The sequence below is a fragment of the Myotis myotis genome, unplaced genomic scaffold (genome assembly GCF_014108235.1).
Source record: "Myotis myotis isolate mMyoMyo1 unplaced genomic scaffold, mMyoMyo1.p scaffold_m19_p_2, whole genome shotgun sequence".
NCBI lineage: Eukaryota > Metazoa > Chordata > Mammalia > Chiroptera > Vespertilionidae > Myotis > Myotis myotis.
Window position 1 is genome coordinate 208,982,482 of NW_023416324.1, and position 15,952 is coordinate 208,998,433.

Sequence of the window (15,952 nt, forward strand, 5' to 3'; positions counted from 1 at the left end):
TCTAGCGACTCCTGGGCCCTGAAGTGCTAAAAACCGGGTGTGAGCTCAGGGGACCGAGTCTCCCGTGGGGTGTGGCGCTTATTCTCCAGAAAGATCTAGAAGCCCAGCCCCGGGCAGGTAGCCAGGCTGTGCAGGCACCCCGGGACAGGAGCCTGGCGGGGTCCCTCAGCTTCACGGAGAAAGGGGACCGTGCACGTGGCAGCCATCCCCAGGTGGGCAGGGTCGCCCCCTGGACAGACGACAGACTCCTTCAGAGGCAGCTAAGCCCCCGAGGGCGGCCGGCTCTGGTCCAGGCTCGAGCCCACCCCTGTGGCGGGCGCCTGGGGGAGAGGCCGCTCACCGGAGCGTCAGGCCGGCTGTGAAGAGCAGGATGGCCGCGATGTCCAGCTTGTTCCAGAAGTCGCTGAAGTACAGGAGCGCCATCTTCACCAGCCCGCACTCGTCAGGGTCGTAGAGGAGCTGCGAGAGGGTCGCGATGGGGGCCTGGCTGCCGCCCTCCCATCGCCCCCAAACTGAACTGCTCGCTCCCTCCGGAGAGCGAGGCTACTGGGGAGGGGCGGATTCCCAGCGCCCTGGGTCAGGAGCAGCAGGAGAGGGGCCTGGGCAGGAGGTGCCACTGAGCACTCCAGGTGCAGCTCCAAGAGGGGGAGACCCTGGAGTGACCATGAGAGCCTGGCAGGGGTCCCCACACCCTCCTCTGGGTGCCGGGCCCCAGACCCAGGCAGCTGCAGGGTGGGGCAGGCAGCCCCATGGGAACAACCAGGTCCACCGGACCACCGGACTGACTGGGGGAGAAGGGTGTGCCCTCGGTTGTGGGGCGGCCCCTGTGAGCCTGGCCCCTCCTGGGAAGGTCTGGCTGCAGGAGGCCGTGAAGAGAGGAGGGCAGAAGGGAGGCTGGCACACAGGGCGGCAGCACCACGTCGCCCGCACCTCCTTCCATTGCTCAGGTCCTGACAGGTGGCGACGTTTACAGTGTGAGCAACGTGGCTCAAGGGCCACGTGAGACAGTGGCCGTGGCAGGTGGGAGGGGACCAGTGGGCAGGGAGACACCCCCCCAGCCCCGAGGACGGCGAGGGAGGGGTGGACGCACCTGCCGCAGCTCCTCGCAGACCAGGGAGAAGAGCCAGAGGTAGATGAGGCGCTCGCACCAGGAGGGCGAGGGCTGGAAGTCCACCATGAGCACGTAGGCGAAGAGGCAGAGGAAGGAGAAGTAGGACAGGATGTTCAGGTGGAAGATGACCACGGGCGCGTTGAAGAAGGCGCGGACCCGGGCCAGGCCCCGCACCGCCTGCAGCCTCCTGTCCCTGCGGCGACAGCGAGGCCGTGAGGGGCTGGCAGCCTGAGGACCTGAGCCACCCTGGCCCAGGCCCACGTGCTCAGGGAGTCCCTGCATGTGCGCACACCATGTGGCAGGGAAGGGCGGACACGGACCTATAGCCCAGCACACACAGCTACAGCAGAGGCCCCACCAGACTCCCCGAAGAGCAAGGACCCCAACAGAGCCTGGAGCCTGGTTCCCGGAGCTGTAGCAGGTCCTCAGCCACTCAGGGCAGGTGGGTGCCCAGGGCAGGCAGGTGCTCAGGGCAGGTGGGTGCCCAGGACAGATGGGTGCCCAGAGCAGGTGGGTGCTCAGGGCAGGTGGGTGCCCAGGACAGATGGTCGCCCAGAGCAGGTGGGTGCTCAGGGCAGGTGGGTGCCCAGGACAGATGGGTGCCCAGGGCAGGTGGGTGCCCAAAACAGATGGGTGCCCAGGGCAGGTGGGTGCCCAGGACAGATGGGTGCCCAAGGCAGGTGGGTGCTCAGGGCAGGTGGGTGCTCAGGGTAGGTGGGTGATCAGGCAGGTGAGTGCCCAGGGCAGGTGGGTGCCCAGGGCAGGTGGGTGCTCAGGGACAGCAGGTGTTCAGGCACAGGTGAGGCCCTTCCCTCTGCCTCCTGTCTGAATGCATCCCCACCACCTAGGATCCAGTCACAGCCCTGAGAATACATGCAACTTGCCCCTGGTGAGGGCATTTGGGATCACCCGCGGCCCTGCAGCCCCGCATCCTGTAGCTCCACAAGCCCGCAGCCCTGCAGCCCCCAGCCCCGCAGCCCCCAGCCCCGCAGCCCCGCAGCCCCCAGCCCCGAAGCCCTGCAGCCCACAGCCCTGCAGCCCCCAGCCCCGCAGCCCTGCAGCCCCCAGCCCCACAGCCCTGCAGCCCCCAGCCCCGCAGCCCTGCAGCCCACAGCCCTGCAGCCCCCAGCCCCGCAGCCCTGCAGCCCCCAGCCCCACAGCCCTGCAGCCCTGCATCCCACAGCCCTGCAGCCCACAGCCCCACAGCCCTGCAGCCCACAGCCCCGCAGCCCTGCAGCCCCGCAGCCCCCAGCCCCGCAGCCCCGCAGCCCCGCAGCCCTGCACTCCCCAACCCCGCAGCCGGGTGGCACCTGAAGGAGATGAGGCCGGTGGTGAGCAGCGGGAAGGCCAGCATGCACAGGATCACCCGCCAGAGCCCGTTGTCCACGGAGAGCTGGCCCCACCACACCTTGGTCAGGAAGGCCTGTGGACAGAGGGCCCAGCTTCAGGACAGTGGGCCCCTCACCCCATCCTGACCTGGGGCTCCCTGTGCCCCACCCTTGAGGGGGAGTCCACTTGCTCCAACACAGTGCCCTCTGGGCCCCTCCAACCACAAGATTCAGTGGGTGGCACAGGGCAGGTCTGCCACCTGCCGGCTGAGGAGCGGCTCCAGGTGGGCCAGGCTGGGCTCTCCCAGAGGTAAGGGCAGAGAAAGGGGGCCCATACCCTGGCTTCTGGCTCAGGGCCCATCCTCCCAGCTCTCAACAGCTGGCCCCTCTGAGCACTGTGTGGAGGCGGCGGGGGAGGGGGGGGCGAAGGGACAGGACTCCTCCCCACTGTCTTCCCAGGCCCCAGCACAGCACCGGGCATGATAATGCTCCCCGGACATGGTGACAGCACAAAGCGATGCTCAAGGAAACGCTGGTGTTCTGAAGGCACTTGCCAAACTCTCCCTGCTCATGGCTCTCTGCCCTCTCCCGAGGCCCCAGGTGGGGGACTGACGCCTGGCCCCTGGGGTCACGAGGGGGTCAGTGTTCCAGGTAGGAACACCCTGTGTGGAGGTGACTCGCCTCCCGCCTCTCATTTAGCATCAGTTTCCTTCCCCATAAACGGGGAGGGGGGGGGGGGGGGGGATCCTCCGGGGTCGGGCACCATCCCTGGTCCCAAGGGACCTGAGCCTGGTGAACACGTGCGCCCTCTACTGAGCGGAGGCCGCCTCTCCACGCCAGCACCAGGGCGGCTACTTCTGGGAGCCGGCCCCCCTCCGGTCACCTGGATGCCCCCGTGGGACACAAACTTCATGTCCTTGGCCTCCAGGGCCAGCTGCAGGCAGGTGGTCTTGCCCCAGGCCTCTGACACCCGGGTGAGCAGTTTCTGTGCTCTCTCCTCGTCCTTCCGGTAGCACTCAGTGAAGACGCCTGCGGAGAGGGGGACCCTGTCACAGCAGCAGGGCCCCCACAAAGCACCCCCTCTGGATGGCACAGGCGGGACAGGAGTGGAGCTGAAATCTGGGCAGGGACCTCGGGGTGACACAGAGTGACACTGAGGGGCTGGGACCCGGGACGAGGACCCCAGGGCGACTCAGGTGCTGAGCGAGCAGGAGGCCAGGCCCTTGACTCACCGATGGCTCTGAGCTCGTACTGGTCGGCGAGGGCCAGCATCTCCTCGGAGCTGTCCGTGTCCTCCTCCTCCTTGGAGAGCTCCTTGAGGATCTTGCTGCAGGCCAAGGCCGCTGCGATGCAGTCCTGGCTCTGGGCCAGGGGAGCCACCGTCAGGGCCCGTGGGGTCCAGCCAGGGCCCCACAGGCACACTGCCCGGGGTGATGAAAGCAGAGACCCTGGGGCAGCAGGGGCCCCTGGGCGTTGCCTGCTGTGGCCCCTCTCCTTATAGACCATCTGGATCACCCACATCAACACAGATACCGTTTCTGAGGCCCAGCCTCCTGCACTGGCCAGTGGAAGTGGTCTTCTTGCCAGGCAGCCACCTACCCACCCAAACACAGACTGGACACAGGGCGCCAGCCCAGCACTGCTGGCGGGAGGCACAGGTTCCCAGGGCATCTGGTCAACCCCGGGTGTGGTGCTGAGGGCCAGAACACCAATGGGGAGAAACAGGACCAGGCCCTGCAGGTCTCCGTCCGGGCTCAGGGCTCCCTGCCTCAGTGGTACCGCCAGGCCCAGGCCCAGAGGGCGACTGAGAACATCTCAAGGGGGTGCTGGGTCTACGGGCAGCACCGGCCCAGCATGAGGGCTGGTGTCAGAGCCTGGGAGTCTGCGTTTGGCCTTCCACCCGCAAGCCCCACGGAGCACCTGAGGCCACAGTCAGGCCCGGCCCAGCCCAGCACTGACCACCCTGCCCCCCGGGAGAGGACAAGCCTCCCAGGACCACCACCAATGCCACGCTGCTGGTGACAACGGGGGAGAGAGTTAACTCCTCGAGAGCAATTTGGAAATCCCTAAAAACAGGGGCCTCTCTGAGAAACACTTATTAAATTTTACCTTCCCCTAAAGAGGAGAATCAGCTGGAGCCAGGCTCAGGCAGGGGCACCAGGGCCTGCTCCCAACCACACAACAGATGGTCTCCTTGGGATCCCCAACAGCCAATGGAGAGACGCAACAGCCAATGGATCTGTCCTACCGGGACAGATCCCGCCCTGCAGCCTCTGAACGGAACGGCCACAGCTCAGACGCTGACCCCCAGAACCCACGGGGGCCACGGAGGATGGCTCTTGCTGGCCAGCCTCCTCCCTGCATAGACCTGCAGGAGTTTGTGTGTCTTGCCTTTTAACCAATTATTTCCTTGCCTAGAGCTAAACCCTCTGTTCTCAACACTGGACACCCCGAGTCCCTCCAGGTGTTGTGACGCCCACTGCCCTCCCTCCACGGCTCTGGCCACCCCACCTGCTGTCAGTGCTGGGCTCGCCGGCCAGGCTCCCTGTCACTGGCCCACTCACAGCCACATGTCTGGTTACCTGAGCCCAAATGATTTCTGCCAGCTCCCGGCGGTTCTGCACGATGGCCCAAATGAGAAGATCGCGGACCGGGTCCATGGTGAAGGCGACCTGGCCTGATGAGCGTTTGTAGAGGGACCGGAGGCTCACGCCCTGCACCTGTGAGCGGTGGACAGTCAGAGCCCCTGCCGCGGTCCCCCGAGCATCAGGCTCCCCAGGGGTGAAGGCCCTGAGCGCGGCGCACATCTTCTCAACCTCTGTCCCCGGGGGACGAGCCCTGCGACCTGCGTTTTCAACAGCACCCTGAACACGGGGTTATAAGCCCATCACTCTGGACACACGTAGAAACATCCAGAAAGTGGGATACCAGTGGCTCCTGCACCAACATTTGCAGATCCTGTTACACTCCAGGCAGCTCAGGGTTCCTCAGTCCTACCTGACCCCATCCAAGCCCCTTCCTATGAAGAAAAATTCTACCACAGGGTCTGTTGCCAGAGCCATGGCTATGAGCTCCTCAGGGACCCGCACCGTGTCTTGTAACAGAGAAAGCAAGGAGGAAAGGCTGCTGAACAGACGCTGAGGGTCTGTGAGAACAGGAAGGCACCTGGGCTGCAGACACACTCAGGCCACGTAGGGACACAGGCTCCCTGCTGGTCAGACAGCCTGGAAACAATTCCCAGAGATAGAGCTCACTTCGTCCATCTCACACACAAAGCGGCACTTTCTGTAAGTGGTTTTGGAAGTTTCCCAAATGCCCATCTTTATAAAAAAAAAAAAAAAAATCAGTTTATCTTCTTAAATTACAGACATGGTCAAGTGTGAGCTTCCATTTTGGACTTTTTAAAGCACCTTCCCACAGGGTAGCTTAAATACCCTGGAATCACGAAGAGCAGAACCGCAAACACGTAAATCTCGGCCACAGTCACGTCTTTCTCGGGGGCCAGGCACAGCTTGCCTGGGACAACGAACAGATGCGAAAACCTAAAAGAAGTGGGTCATTTTCTAGCAGGAAAAAAAAAAACACCAATCTGATCTCAGACAGATTGCAGGACCACCATCAATGCCACAAAGAAATCATCAGGATAGAAAATGAAGAGCTTCTACCCAAAAAAGGCCCCGGGCCCCGACGGACTCCAGGGGAGTCTGCTGAGCTTGTAAGAAGCAGTGAATTCCGGCCACATAAACTGCTCCAGAGCAGAGAAAGAAGGAAGGCTTGCCAGTGGATTCTACAAGACTAACACGGAACTGGTACCAGAACCTGACAAAGACAGCCCCCAAAATAAAAGCACAATCAAAGCCTTAAACATTCTTATGCAAAAACCCTGAACATATTGGCAGCAGAATCCAGTGTCATATTAAACACATCTTACACTGCCATCAAGGTGAGAGTCAAAACAGCAATAAAAACATTTCACTATCAGAAAATCTATTAAAATAATGCCTGAAGGTCAAAGAGCAGTTTGTTCTCAAAGGGAAACTGACAAAACGGCACTGAGGCTTCGCTTGTGAAATCTCAATGACAGGAGACCAATACTCCGAGATACACAGCGCCGTGCTAACACAGATGAGGATGAGACTAGCAACACCCGCTCCTGGCGGTGCTGGGCACCTCACACAGACACGGTGGAATATCCTGACCTGTCTGTGAGCCCACCCAGAAAACCAATTACCGCCAGTGAGCAGGACTGGGGGTCCAGGGCACAGTGGGGATCATTTTCCTTACATAACCTTGTGTATCATTCGAAATTTTCAGAAAGACTGTATTTGGAGACAGGGTCTCTAAGGAGGTGGTTGGGGTTAAATGAGGTCATATGGGTGGGGCCCTAACCCAACAGGATTAGAGTCTTTATAAGAAGAGGGAGCCGCACAGAGCACTCTCTCCTGATGGACACAAGCAGAAGAAAAGCCGTCTGCAACCAGGAAGGAAGGCCTTACTTAAACCAGCCCACTGGCACCATGGTCTCGGGCTTCCAGCCTGCATAGCTGTGGGAGAACACACTTTTGCTGTGTAAGCCCCAGTCTGCTGTACTTTGTTATGGCAGCTGAGCAGAGGAAGGCAGGGAGTGTATTTCTTTTCTAATAAAAATATAACCTAACTATTTTTTTAGAAAGCGCAAAGTACACAGCAGTGGCCCAGCATGCAGGCCACGCCGAGCGGGGGCCACGTTACCAGCACGCACGTTGAGCTTGATGTGGGGCACGGGCAGCAAGAGCCGTGGCCGGTCGCTGGAGCGGGGCCGGGGGTACAGCAGCTGCGTGGAGTCGCCCAGGAGCTCCCGCAGCACCTGCGCCACGTGGTGCATCTGCACGGCGGGCAGGGCGGGCGCACAGGCCACGCGCTCCGGCTCCTCGGCCAGCACCTTCTGCAGCTTGCAGTGGAACAGGCAGGAGGGGTCCAGGTTCTTGTACAGGTAGAGCAGGGTGTCCCACGTGACAAACTCCTTCAGCCGCAGCCCGTTCTCCAGGAAGAGCTTCACAAACTCGGGCTTGTTGGAGATGAGGGCGGCCGTCATCATGGGGTGCAGCTCTGAAGGCTGAGAGAGAGTGCCATGGGGTGGGGGGCCTGCATCTGGACATTGCCCCCCCCCACCCCCCGTAATCCTGGCTTCAACTCCCTTGGACAGGATGACTGTGGTCTCCAATTTGGGGAGGAGAAACTTGGCTGGGCCACCCTCACCAAGGGAAGGGCTGGGTCTAGAAAGGCCATCCTGCTCCGATGGCCTGATTCCTGTGCGCCCAGCGACACCCCCTCCCCTCGCCACCCCCAGGGCAGCCCCGAGAGGCCATACCTTCCACTGCCGCTCATCTGTGAAGATCTCGCTCCGGGCAATGTCCACACGGTTCCACGCCACGGCCAGCTTCAGCTGGTGGTCCCAGTTCTCGTGGCCAAAGTGGTCATGGCTCCGAGAGGCTGCAGGTGAGAAACCCAGCACCCCAGGCTTCAAGCGGCACCTCAAAGCCACTGCCCATCAGCACCCTGCCCTCTAACAAAGCCAGGGAGGCAGGGCTGGGCACCAACCTCAGCGCTCAGTGATTTTAACTCAACAAGTACAGGGCTCCGTTGCAAAGTCCTCCCCCTACACACACACCTTTAGAAAAGCTTTTCCTTCCACTGTTCAAATGAGGGATTTGGGGTTTTGGTCGCCATTCTGGCTCCCCCAGCTCCCCTGCCCAGTCCACCTCCTGGTCAAGCCCTAAGTTGAAAGAACACACAGTCTCCAGTCTCCAAAAGGTGGGCACTTCCACGTTCACACTAAAATGTCACCGTCACACTCCTTTTCAATCTTGATTACAAAACCACCACCTCACCCAGGTCAGTACAAGGATTTTGCCCAAGTAGTTTATGTTCTCTCTTTCGGGTTTAAGATTTTAAAACATGGGTTGTTGTTTGGGGAAGAAAAAAAAAAGAACTCTGACCCTTACCTCACACCACACACAAAGTTAACTCAGGTGGATCATAGACTTAAGCATGAGAGCTGTGCCCTCAGAGCTGCCATGACGAACAGAAGGAAGTGTTTGCAACAGTGGGATGGGCGCAGATTTCTCAGGGTGCAAAGAACATGAACATGAAAGGAACAAGTTGGTAAATTAAAATGCCTTAAAACTTAAGCCTTCTGCTCTTCAAAGACACCCTGAAGGAAATATAAAAGCCGACCAGGAGCCGAGAGAAAATATCCCAGCACCTATATCTGACAAAGGATTGGTGTTAGGATATATCAAGGCTCTTACAACACAAAAATGAAAAGACCAACAACCAAGTGAACATGGACAAGTGATCTGAGAGACAGTCCACCAAGATGCTATCCACATGGCCCACAAGCCCAGGGAAAGACGCTCACACCGTTAGTCGTCAGGGGACCACTGGGCGAGGCCACCTCCCACCCACCAGGTGGCTGCAGCCTAGGGCTGACAATAGATGCCACACGTTGGCAAGGCTGCACAGAGGTAAACTGTACCATATTTGGAAAAGGTTTGACAGTTTCTTATAAAGTTAAACATACACTCACCCTAAAGAACCCGTCATTCCACTCCTAGACATGGATCAGAGAAATGAAAAAAAATGGGCGTGTTCATAACAGCCCCAAACTGGAGGCAGCCACAATGCCCAACAACAGATGAATGGGTGAGAGAATACCGCTCCTGACAGAATAACATCAGCAGCAAAAAGGAACTGAGTTCTGACACCTGTGACAACATGGGGCTACGCCAACATCATCTCGCTAAAGCTTCTCACCGAGGTTAACGGAATTCTATAGTGGGCAAATCTTAAACGCATAGCTTGATGGCTTTTTACTGCTATCAACACCACATGGCCACCACCACGATCAAGACGGAAACATTCCAATGCCCTGGGGCGTGCACGCGCCCCTCCCACTCAGCACCTGCACAGAGGGGACCACGACCACAGCACTAGCTTTGCTGACTCTGAGCATCGTCACAGGCTGCCGGGACTTGGTGCCCCACCTCCCTGGGGGTTCACCTTTTTTCATTTTTTATTGATTTCAGAGAGGAAGGGAGAGGGAGAGATAGAAACATCAATGATGAGAGAGCATCATTGATCCGCTGCCTCCTGCACGCCTCCTACTGGGGATTGAGCCTGAAACCCAGGCACGTGCCCTGACCAGACTCAAACCTGAAACCCTTCAGTCTGCAGGCCGAAACTGTCTATCCACGGAACAAAACCAGCGAGGGCCCTGGGTCCATCTTGAGCCACGAGTAGGGTCCTTCCTCTCCCAGCCGGGCACCGATGGGCAGACTCAGTGTCCCACCCTTTGTCTTGGCCTTTGAAGGCCACAGCAGCCTGGGATGTCCCCAGGGATGAGCTGCCTGGTGTCCCTCTCTTGGACCTTTGGTCCCGTAGGAGAAGGAGGCAGGGAACAGACAGACGCGATGCTTCCGCACCCCGTCTGTGCTGGGACACCCTCAGACCCGCCTCCACCAGACAGACAGGCAGTGAGTCGCGCCTCCTTGTTCCAGCCCCACCCGTTGGTCTGCTGCCGCCAGGACGGAGCAGCTCTGGTTCTGCTGGACCCGCTCTCCCCGGTTCTTCTCTGTCCCAGCAAGAATCTTTCTGAACAAAGGCCTTTACACCGAAGTGTCCAGTCTAAAGTTAACCATCTCGTTGGTTAGGTGAGGCTTTATGGGCAACATTCAGGCCTTCGGTCACGGAGGGGCATGGAGTGGATGGACGTCCAGGAAAGAGGTCACGTTTGACACTGTCTCATGGGAGCTTCTGCGTCAGCCATGTGGAGCCAGAGGACAGGAAGGACGGGGAGGTACTCACTTCCCCAGCAGAGGGAGAAGAGGCAAGAGGGAAGTGTGGGCCTGGGAAGAGTGGCCAGAGGGCAGAGGCCGGACCAAGGAGAGTCAGGACTCATGCCCAGAGTTCTGTCGGTCATGAGGACCCCCTGCGTGCTGACTCTGCTGTGGGGGGCAGGGAGCTCAAGCATGGAACCAAGTGTGGGGAGTCAGGAGTGGGAATTCCAAGGTTCTTTCTTTTTACCCTGAGGTTTTATGAGAAACCAGGATGACCACAAAGAGATAAATTACCACGCTCAGATTTTAGTTAAAAAGACAAGTTGAGAAAGACGCCTGCACCCCAACGTCAGCAATGAGCACCCACCTGCCAGCCGCCCTCCGACCAGTGTGTCCAACCCACCAGAACTCAGGGCCTGAACACCCTTGTTCTAGCTTCTCCCCGTGGCCCCTGCCATGCCGGCCTCTCACCTTTCAGCAAGGCTTGCAGGATGGCCACGTCCACGTCCTGCTGGCCATCCTTGCCTTCCCGGAAGATGGTCAGCAGCTGCCGCCTCCGGACAATGTCTTGGATCTGCAACAAGCATTCCCCAAGTGAGGTCCCAGTGATGAGCGGGCCTCCTGCCTCCTGGGGCACCCGGAGAATGGAGGCCCGGACTCAGAGCCAGAGCGCTGGGCATGAGTCCTGCCTGCCTGTGTGGCCAGGACCACCACCTGGACTCCCCACGCCCTGGACAGTGAAGATGAAGGCTTAAGGACCAAATACGTGATCTTTGCGAGTGGCCTGTGGTGTAGAAAACACAGCCACAGTGTAAAGAGTGTCCACGCTGCCCATGAGGTGGTGTTGCTTAACTTACAACTTCTCCCCTTGGTCCTCCCACCTGGGCCCTGCTGTTCCTCACTCTACCTGCCTACCTACCTACCTATCTACCTATCTATCCATCCATCCATCCAATTATTCACCTACCTATCCATCTATGAATCCACCTATCTATCTGCCCACCCTACCTGTCTACCTATCTACCAATCTATATGTTTATTAACCTACCCACCCTATCTATGTATCTATCTGTTTATCTATTCAGCCCATTCTCAGAACCCACTGTTAGATTCAGTTCTGAGAACTGGCTGAACTGATAGATAGACAGACAGATAGATAGATAGATAGATAGATACCAGACATATACCTATCATCTATCTATCACCTGTCTGTCTATGACATCATTTCCTGCCTGCTACCAGTTGCTGCTCCCTGTAACCCCTTCACCCTGAGGCCAGAGTTCACATTCCATGGGTCCTTCATGGCCCCCAAAGCTTCAGACACTACCCCCAGGCCCTCAGGCCGACCATACCCGGCCTCCCTCCTTCCCCTTCCTCGTCCAGCCTGTTGCTCATGCTCCCGGGCCAGCCACTCCTCACCTAGAAGGCACCCTCGAATACCCCACCTCCACCCCTAAAACCCCAACCTTCCCTATCTCTCAGGGTACAGCTCTCATGGCAATTCCAAAATAACCCCTGGCCTCCCAGTCCCATCGTCTCCCAGCCAAAGTGTCTCCTGAACTTAACCGCCTTCGGTTCACATCACAGCTACCATTTTGGCGTGTGCATGTGGAGACGAAAACTAAGCACTTTGCAGAAAGGCTCTTGTCCCATCCTCCGAGTTTAAGTACCACTGTCCCTATCTGACAGACAAGAGCAGCTGAGAGGGTGAGTGTGTCCTCCCGACACACGGTCATTCGGTGCCGGCTGAGCCCCAGGTGAGAGCCCGTGGCTGGTGTCCACGTGCACCAGGGGCAGCGTCGGGGAGAAGGCCACCCGCTCACGCTGCCGCCCGCCACAGGGTAGACCCAGCTCTGGGATTTGCTGAATGAAATCACTGGTTTTTGTTTGTTTTGTTGTTTTTAATCCTCATCTGAGGATATTTTTCCATTGATTTTTAGAAAGAGTAGAAGGGAGGGGAAGAGACAGAGAGAGAAAGAAACATCGATGTGAGACACATTGATTGGCTGCCTCCCACACGCCCCCCTGACCAGGGCCAGCAATCGAGCCTGCAATTGAGGCATGTGCCCTTGACCAGAATCGAACCCGTGACCCTTCAGTCTGCGGGCCAATGTTCTAACCATTGAGCAAACCCGCAGCTCTGAATTACTATTCATGACCATGAAGCTGGGGGTCCCCTCCTTCGAACCAGAGTAACGATGAGGGGCCACCCCTGGATGGCTGAGACTGCATTACATGAGTGCCATTTTCAGGGCCTGACTCACAAGGAAGAGTGGAAAAAAACAGGCACCTCTGGACCACGGTGGGTGAGATTCAGTTCTGAGAACTGCCTGAATAATTTATAAACTAGCCGAGGAAAGGCCCTGGGCCTGCCCGCCATTCCCCATGGCTCCGTGGGGAACCGAGCGGACGCTCACAGCCGACTTCAGTCTTCACAAACCGACCTGCCCACCGGCAAACAGGCTCCAGAGCATCCACGTCGAATAAGGTCACCCTGAGGCCAAGGAAGCACCGACAAGAACAGGTCCCTGCGCCACCACAAGCCCGAAGCAGGGCCCTGCCCCCATCCACAGAAAGCTGGCTGCCTTGGCCTCTGCCCCCGCCAGGGCCCAGACCCCCAGCACCCGCCCCCCACCCCATGGCTCCCGAGGGGGGCATCCTCTCCGACGTGCCCTGTGGTCTCTGGCTGGTGGGCATGACCGCCCATGTGGCCTGAAATTAGGCACAGTGGGGGCTACCCTGCTCCACAGACTTGCCCTGGAAAGTATACATCAGGCACGTAGGACTGAATTTCCAGAAATTCTTGCAGCCTGGCCCATCGTTCATGGAGCTGGATAAAGGATATAGACCCGATGACTTTGCAGCCCCACCTTGCTGTCAGGGAAACGGGGATCAGAGAGGTACTGAGGGCCCTCGCTGAGAATCCTGCCAGGAGACAGGGACCATGTGAGCTCAGGATGGCTGACCCCCAACCCCGAGACAGCAGTCAACATGCCCAGAGGAACCAGCGTGCAGGGCGCTCTCCCTGAGCTCACCCCGCTGGCCATGGGCTTCATGGGATGCTGAGGGCTGAGCCAGCCACACTCCCTCACACTCTTGGAGGCTGGGGTCATGGCTGTGGGCTTGTTGGGGCCCCCTGAGATCTGGATTGGGGAGATGGCTGCCTCTGAGTCCACTCCAAGTGACCCAGGGCTCCCAGTTGAGCCAGACAGCCTCTAAGTATTGGAGGACTCCTGCCCTACAGTCTAGAGTAGGGGTCCTCAAACTTTTTAAACAGGGGGCCAGTTCACTGTCCCTCAGACGATTGGAGGGCCGGACTATAGTTTAAAAAAAAACTATGAACAAATTCCTATGCACACTGCACATATCTTATTTTGAAGTAAAAAAACAAAACGGCAACAAATACAATATTTGTATTTGCATGTGGCCCACGGGCCGTAGTTTGAGGACCCCTGGTCTAGAGTGAATGCCCCACTCCATCTGTCTATAAGGGGTCCTTGAAGCTTCTCGCCCATCTGTACCTCCCTCCCAGGCCTTCAAGTCTCCCACACACTCTGGAGTGTGCCCTGGAATACGCCCTAAACTTGAAGGTCCCCAGGAGAGGCCCAGGACCACTGGTGCCTCTGAGGAAGCATGGAGGTGCCTCCCAGATCACCTCATGGGGTGGGAGCCATGATGGTCCCATCTATACACGCTCTGCCTGCCTCCCTGTCCGGTCAACCCCGGAGCGCCTTCATGAACAACCAAGAGGCGCTGAGCTCCCCGGGCTCGGGGCTGAGCAGGACCGGGCAGCACCCTGGCTGCCCTCACCTCGGCTCCCCACCCCTCCGCCCCCCTCCTGGCCAAGCACCAGCATCCTGGCCTCCCAGCCAGGAGCTCCTCTTCCCGGAACAGCTGTGCTCCCGACCTGCAGTGTACAGGCCGGGCACGAAGTCCTGCGGGTGACAGGTTCTAGGCACGCCCTCTCGGGAACAGTGTGCTTCCTCAGCTGAAGGCCGCCCGCCTGCCCCGGGCCCTCTGCCTGCCCAGCTCAAAGCCCCCACCCTCTGCAGATCACTCCCGTGCCCCCCCAGGCCCCTGGGGCTCTGTTTCTGGGTCCCTCGTGCCCTGGTCCTGTGTACCAGGCCACCGGCACCTGGGAGCCAGCAGCTCCTGGTGACCACCGTGCCGGCCCGCCTCACCTTCTTGGTCCACTCCACGATCGTGCCCTCGGTGAAGGTCTCGAACATCTCCTGGAAGAACACGGCCAGCTTCTGCTGAATCAGGGCGATGGTGATCTCGGAGATGGGCAGGCCGGCCACCTGCGCGATGACGTCAGCCACGCGGCCCGAGCCCTCCACCACCACGCACGGGGTGCCGTGGGTGATGGCGTTGTAGATGGTCTGCAAGTCAGGGGCCGACCGTGAGCGGGACCTGATCCCTCGCTACTCTCACACTTTCTGAAAAGGAGAAATCTCTGACAGCATTTAACGCCAGAGCTCAGGGCTTCAGTGAAACTCACTGAAAATACTGGTCAGTGCAGCAGCAGCCACTGCCCAGAGGGAAGAGGCAGCCAAGCCTGAGATGCTGGGGAGCGCACAGCGGACACACCATCTCCTCCAGACCTGCCACTCAACAGCGCCAGAGCAAGAGGACACCAGGGCATCTCCAGAGAGAGGGTGCCGCCTGGGCCAGAGATCCCCTCCCTCACTGAGGCCCAGGGCGAGACCAGGACAACGAGGGGTGGCCCCCAGGGGCCCAGTGTGATCGCAGCTTCAGGAAGGGCCCCTCACCCAGCGGCAGGATGCCTGCCCAGGAACAGAAACTGCGCCATGAGCGGGAAAACCACGAGGAGGAGCCAGGAATGGAGGGAGTGGGGACCAGATGTGTCCCCATCTCCCCGGGAAACCCCAGAGTTTCATTTTCACCTCCTGGGATTACTGAACATTTAATGACATTTTCTATGCTCCTGCCCCACACTGGCAGGCTGGGGTGTCATATCCATTCCTGCACCGAGATACCACGAACGAGGTGAGCCACACACTGTGGAGTGGGTTCAGAGTAAAGGCCCGTGGGCAGCATGTTAACACCACTGAGGAACCTCCGTTACCTTCAGCTGCCACACCCATGGCTGCCCGGTCCTGGAAGCAGAGGACCGTCACCCCCATCCTTGCTGCAGTCCCCTCTGGAGCCCCTCTCACTGACCCATCGCCCAGGGCCAAAGCCAGTGCCCCATCCCCCGTCACCTGGAGAGGGCCCGCCGCATGGGGACTGCCCTTTCTCCATCTCCTGGGGCAGCTCCTCACCCTCTCCTGCCAGGGACCCAATAGAACGCTGGTAACAGCGCTGGGTCAGTTGTCCCACCTGCAGCAGGACTTGACCCCCAGGGGCCCCTCACCACCTGGCCAGTACTTACGTGCAGCGTGCCAGGTCCTCCCTCCAGCACCACACAGACGATGGGGATCTTGATGGCCACGCCTGGGACGAAGCACAGAGCCCAGGGAGGGAATGTGGGGCTCCGCTCCACCTGGGTGCTTCCCCACCCCCTGCAGCTCCACGCTAATTGCGAGGAAGTGTCACAGGGCTATGCCGCTTTCAAAGGCTGACACTCTGGCCCTGGCTGGTTTGGCTCGGTGGTTAGAGTGTCGGCCTGTGGACTGAAGGGTCCCGGGTTTGATTCTGGTCAAGGGCACATGCCTCAGTTACAGGCTCGATCC

The 15,952-nt window shown here is 59.2% G+C and overlaps 1 protein-coding gene across 3 annotated transcripts in view; it reads right to left on the reverse strand.

The window, feature by feature from the left end:
* TRPM2 (transient receptor potential cation channel subfamily M member 2) overlaps positions 1-15,952 on the reverse strand; it is a 47,652-nt gene that overhangs the window by 17,291 nt on the left and 14,409 nt on the right. For all 3 annotated transcript variants that reach the window (XM_036351867.1, XM_036351865.1, XM_036351864.1), the window contains exons 8-18: positions 15,652-15,713; positions 14,438-14,638; positions 10,728-10,830; positions 7,790-7,911; positions 7,181-7,534; positions 5,022-5,159; positions 3,672-3,801; positions 3,323-3,468; positions 2,422-2,534; positions 1,091-1,304; positions 341-459 (exon numbers count right to left, since the gene is read on the reverse strand). In XM_036351867.1, coding sequence (XP_036207760.1) covers positions 341-459; positions 1,091-1,304; positions 2,422-2,534; positions 3,323-3,468; positions 3,672-3,801; positions 5,022-5,159; positions 7,181-7,534; positions 7,790-7,911; positions 10,728-10,830; positions 14,438-14,638; positions 15,652-15,713 — 1,702 coding nt within the window. The remainder of the gene's footprint in view (positions 1-340; positions 460-1,090; positions 1,305-2,421; positions 2,535-3,322; positions 3,469-3,671; positions 3,802-5,021; positions 5,160-7,180; positions 7,535-7,789; positions 7,912-10,727; positions 10,831-14,437; positions 14,639-15,651; positions 15,714-15,952) is intronic.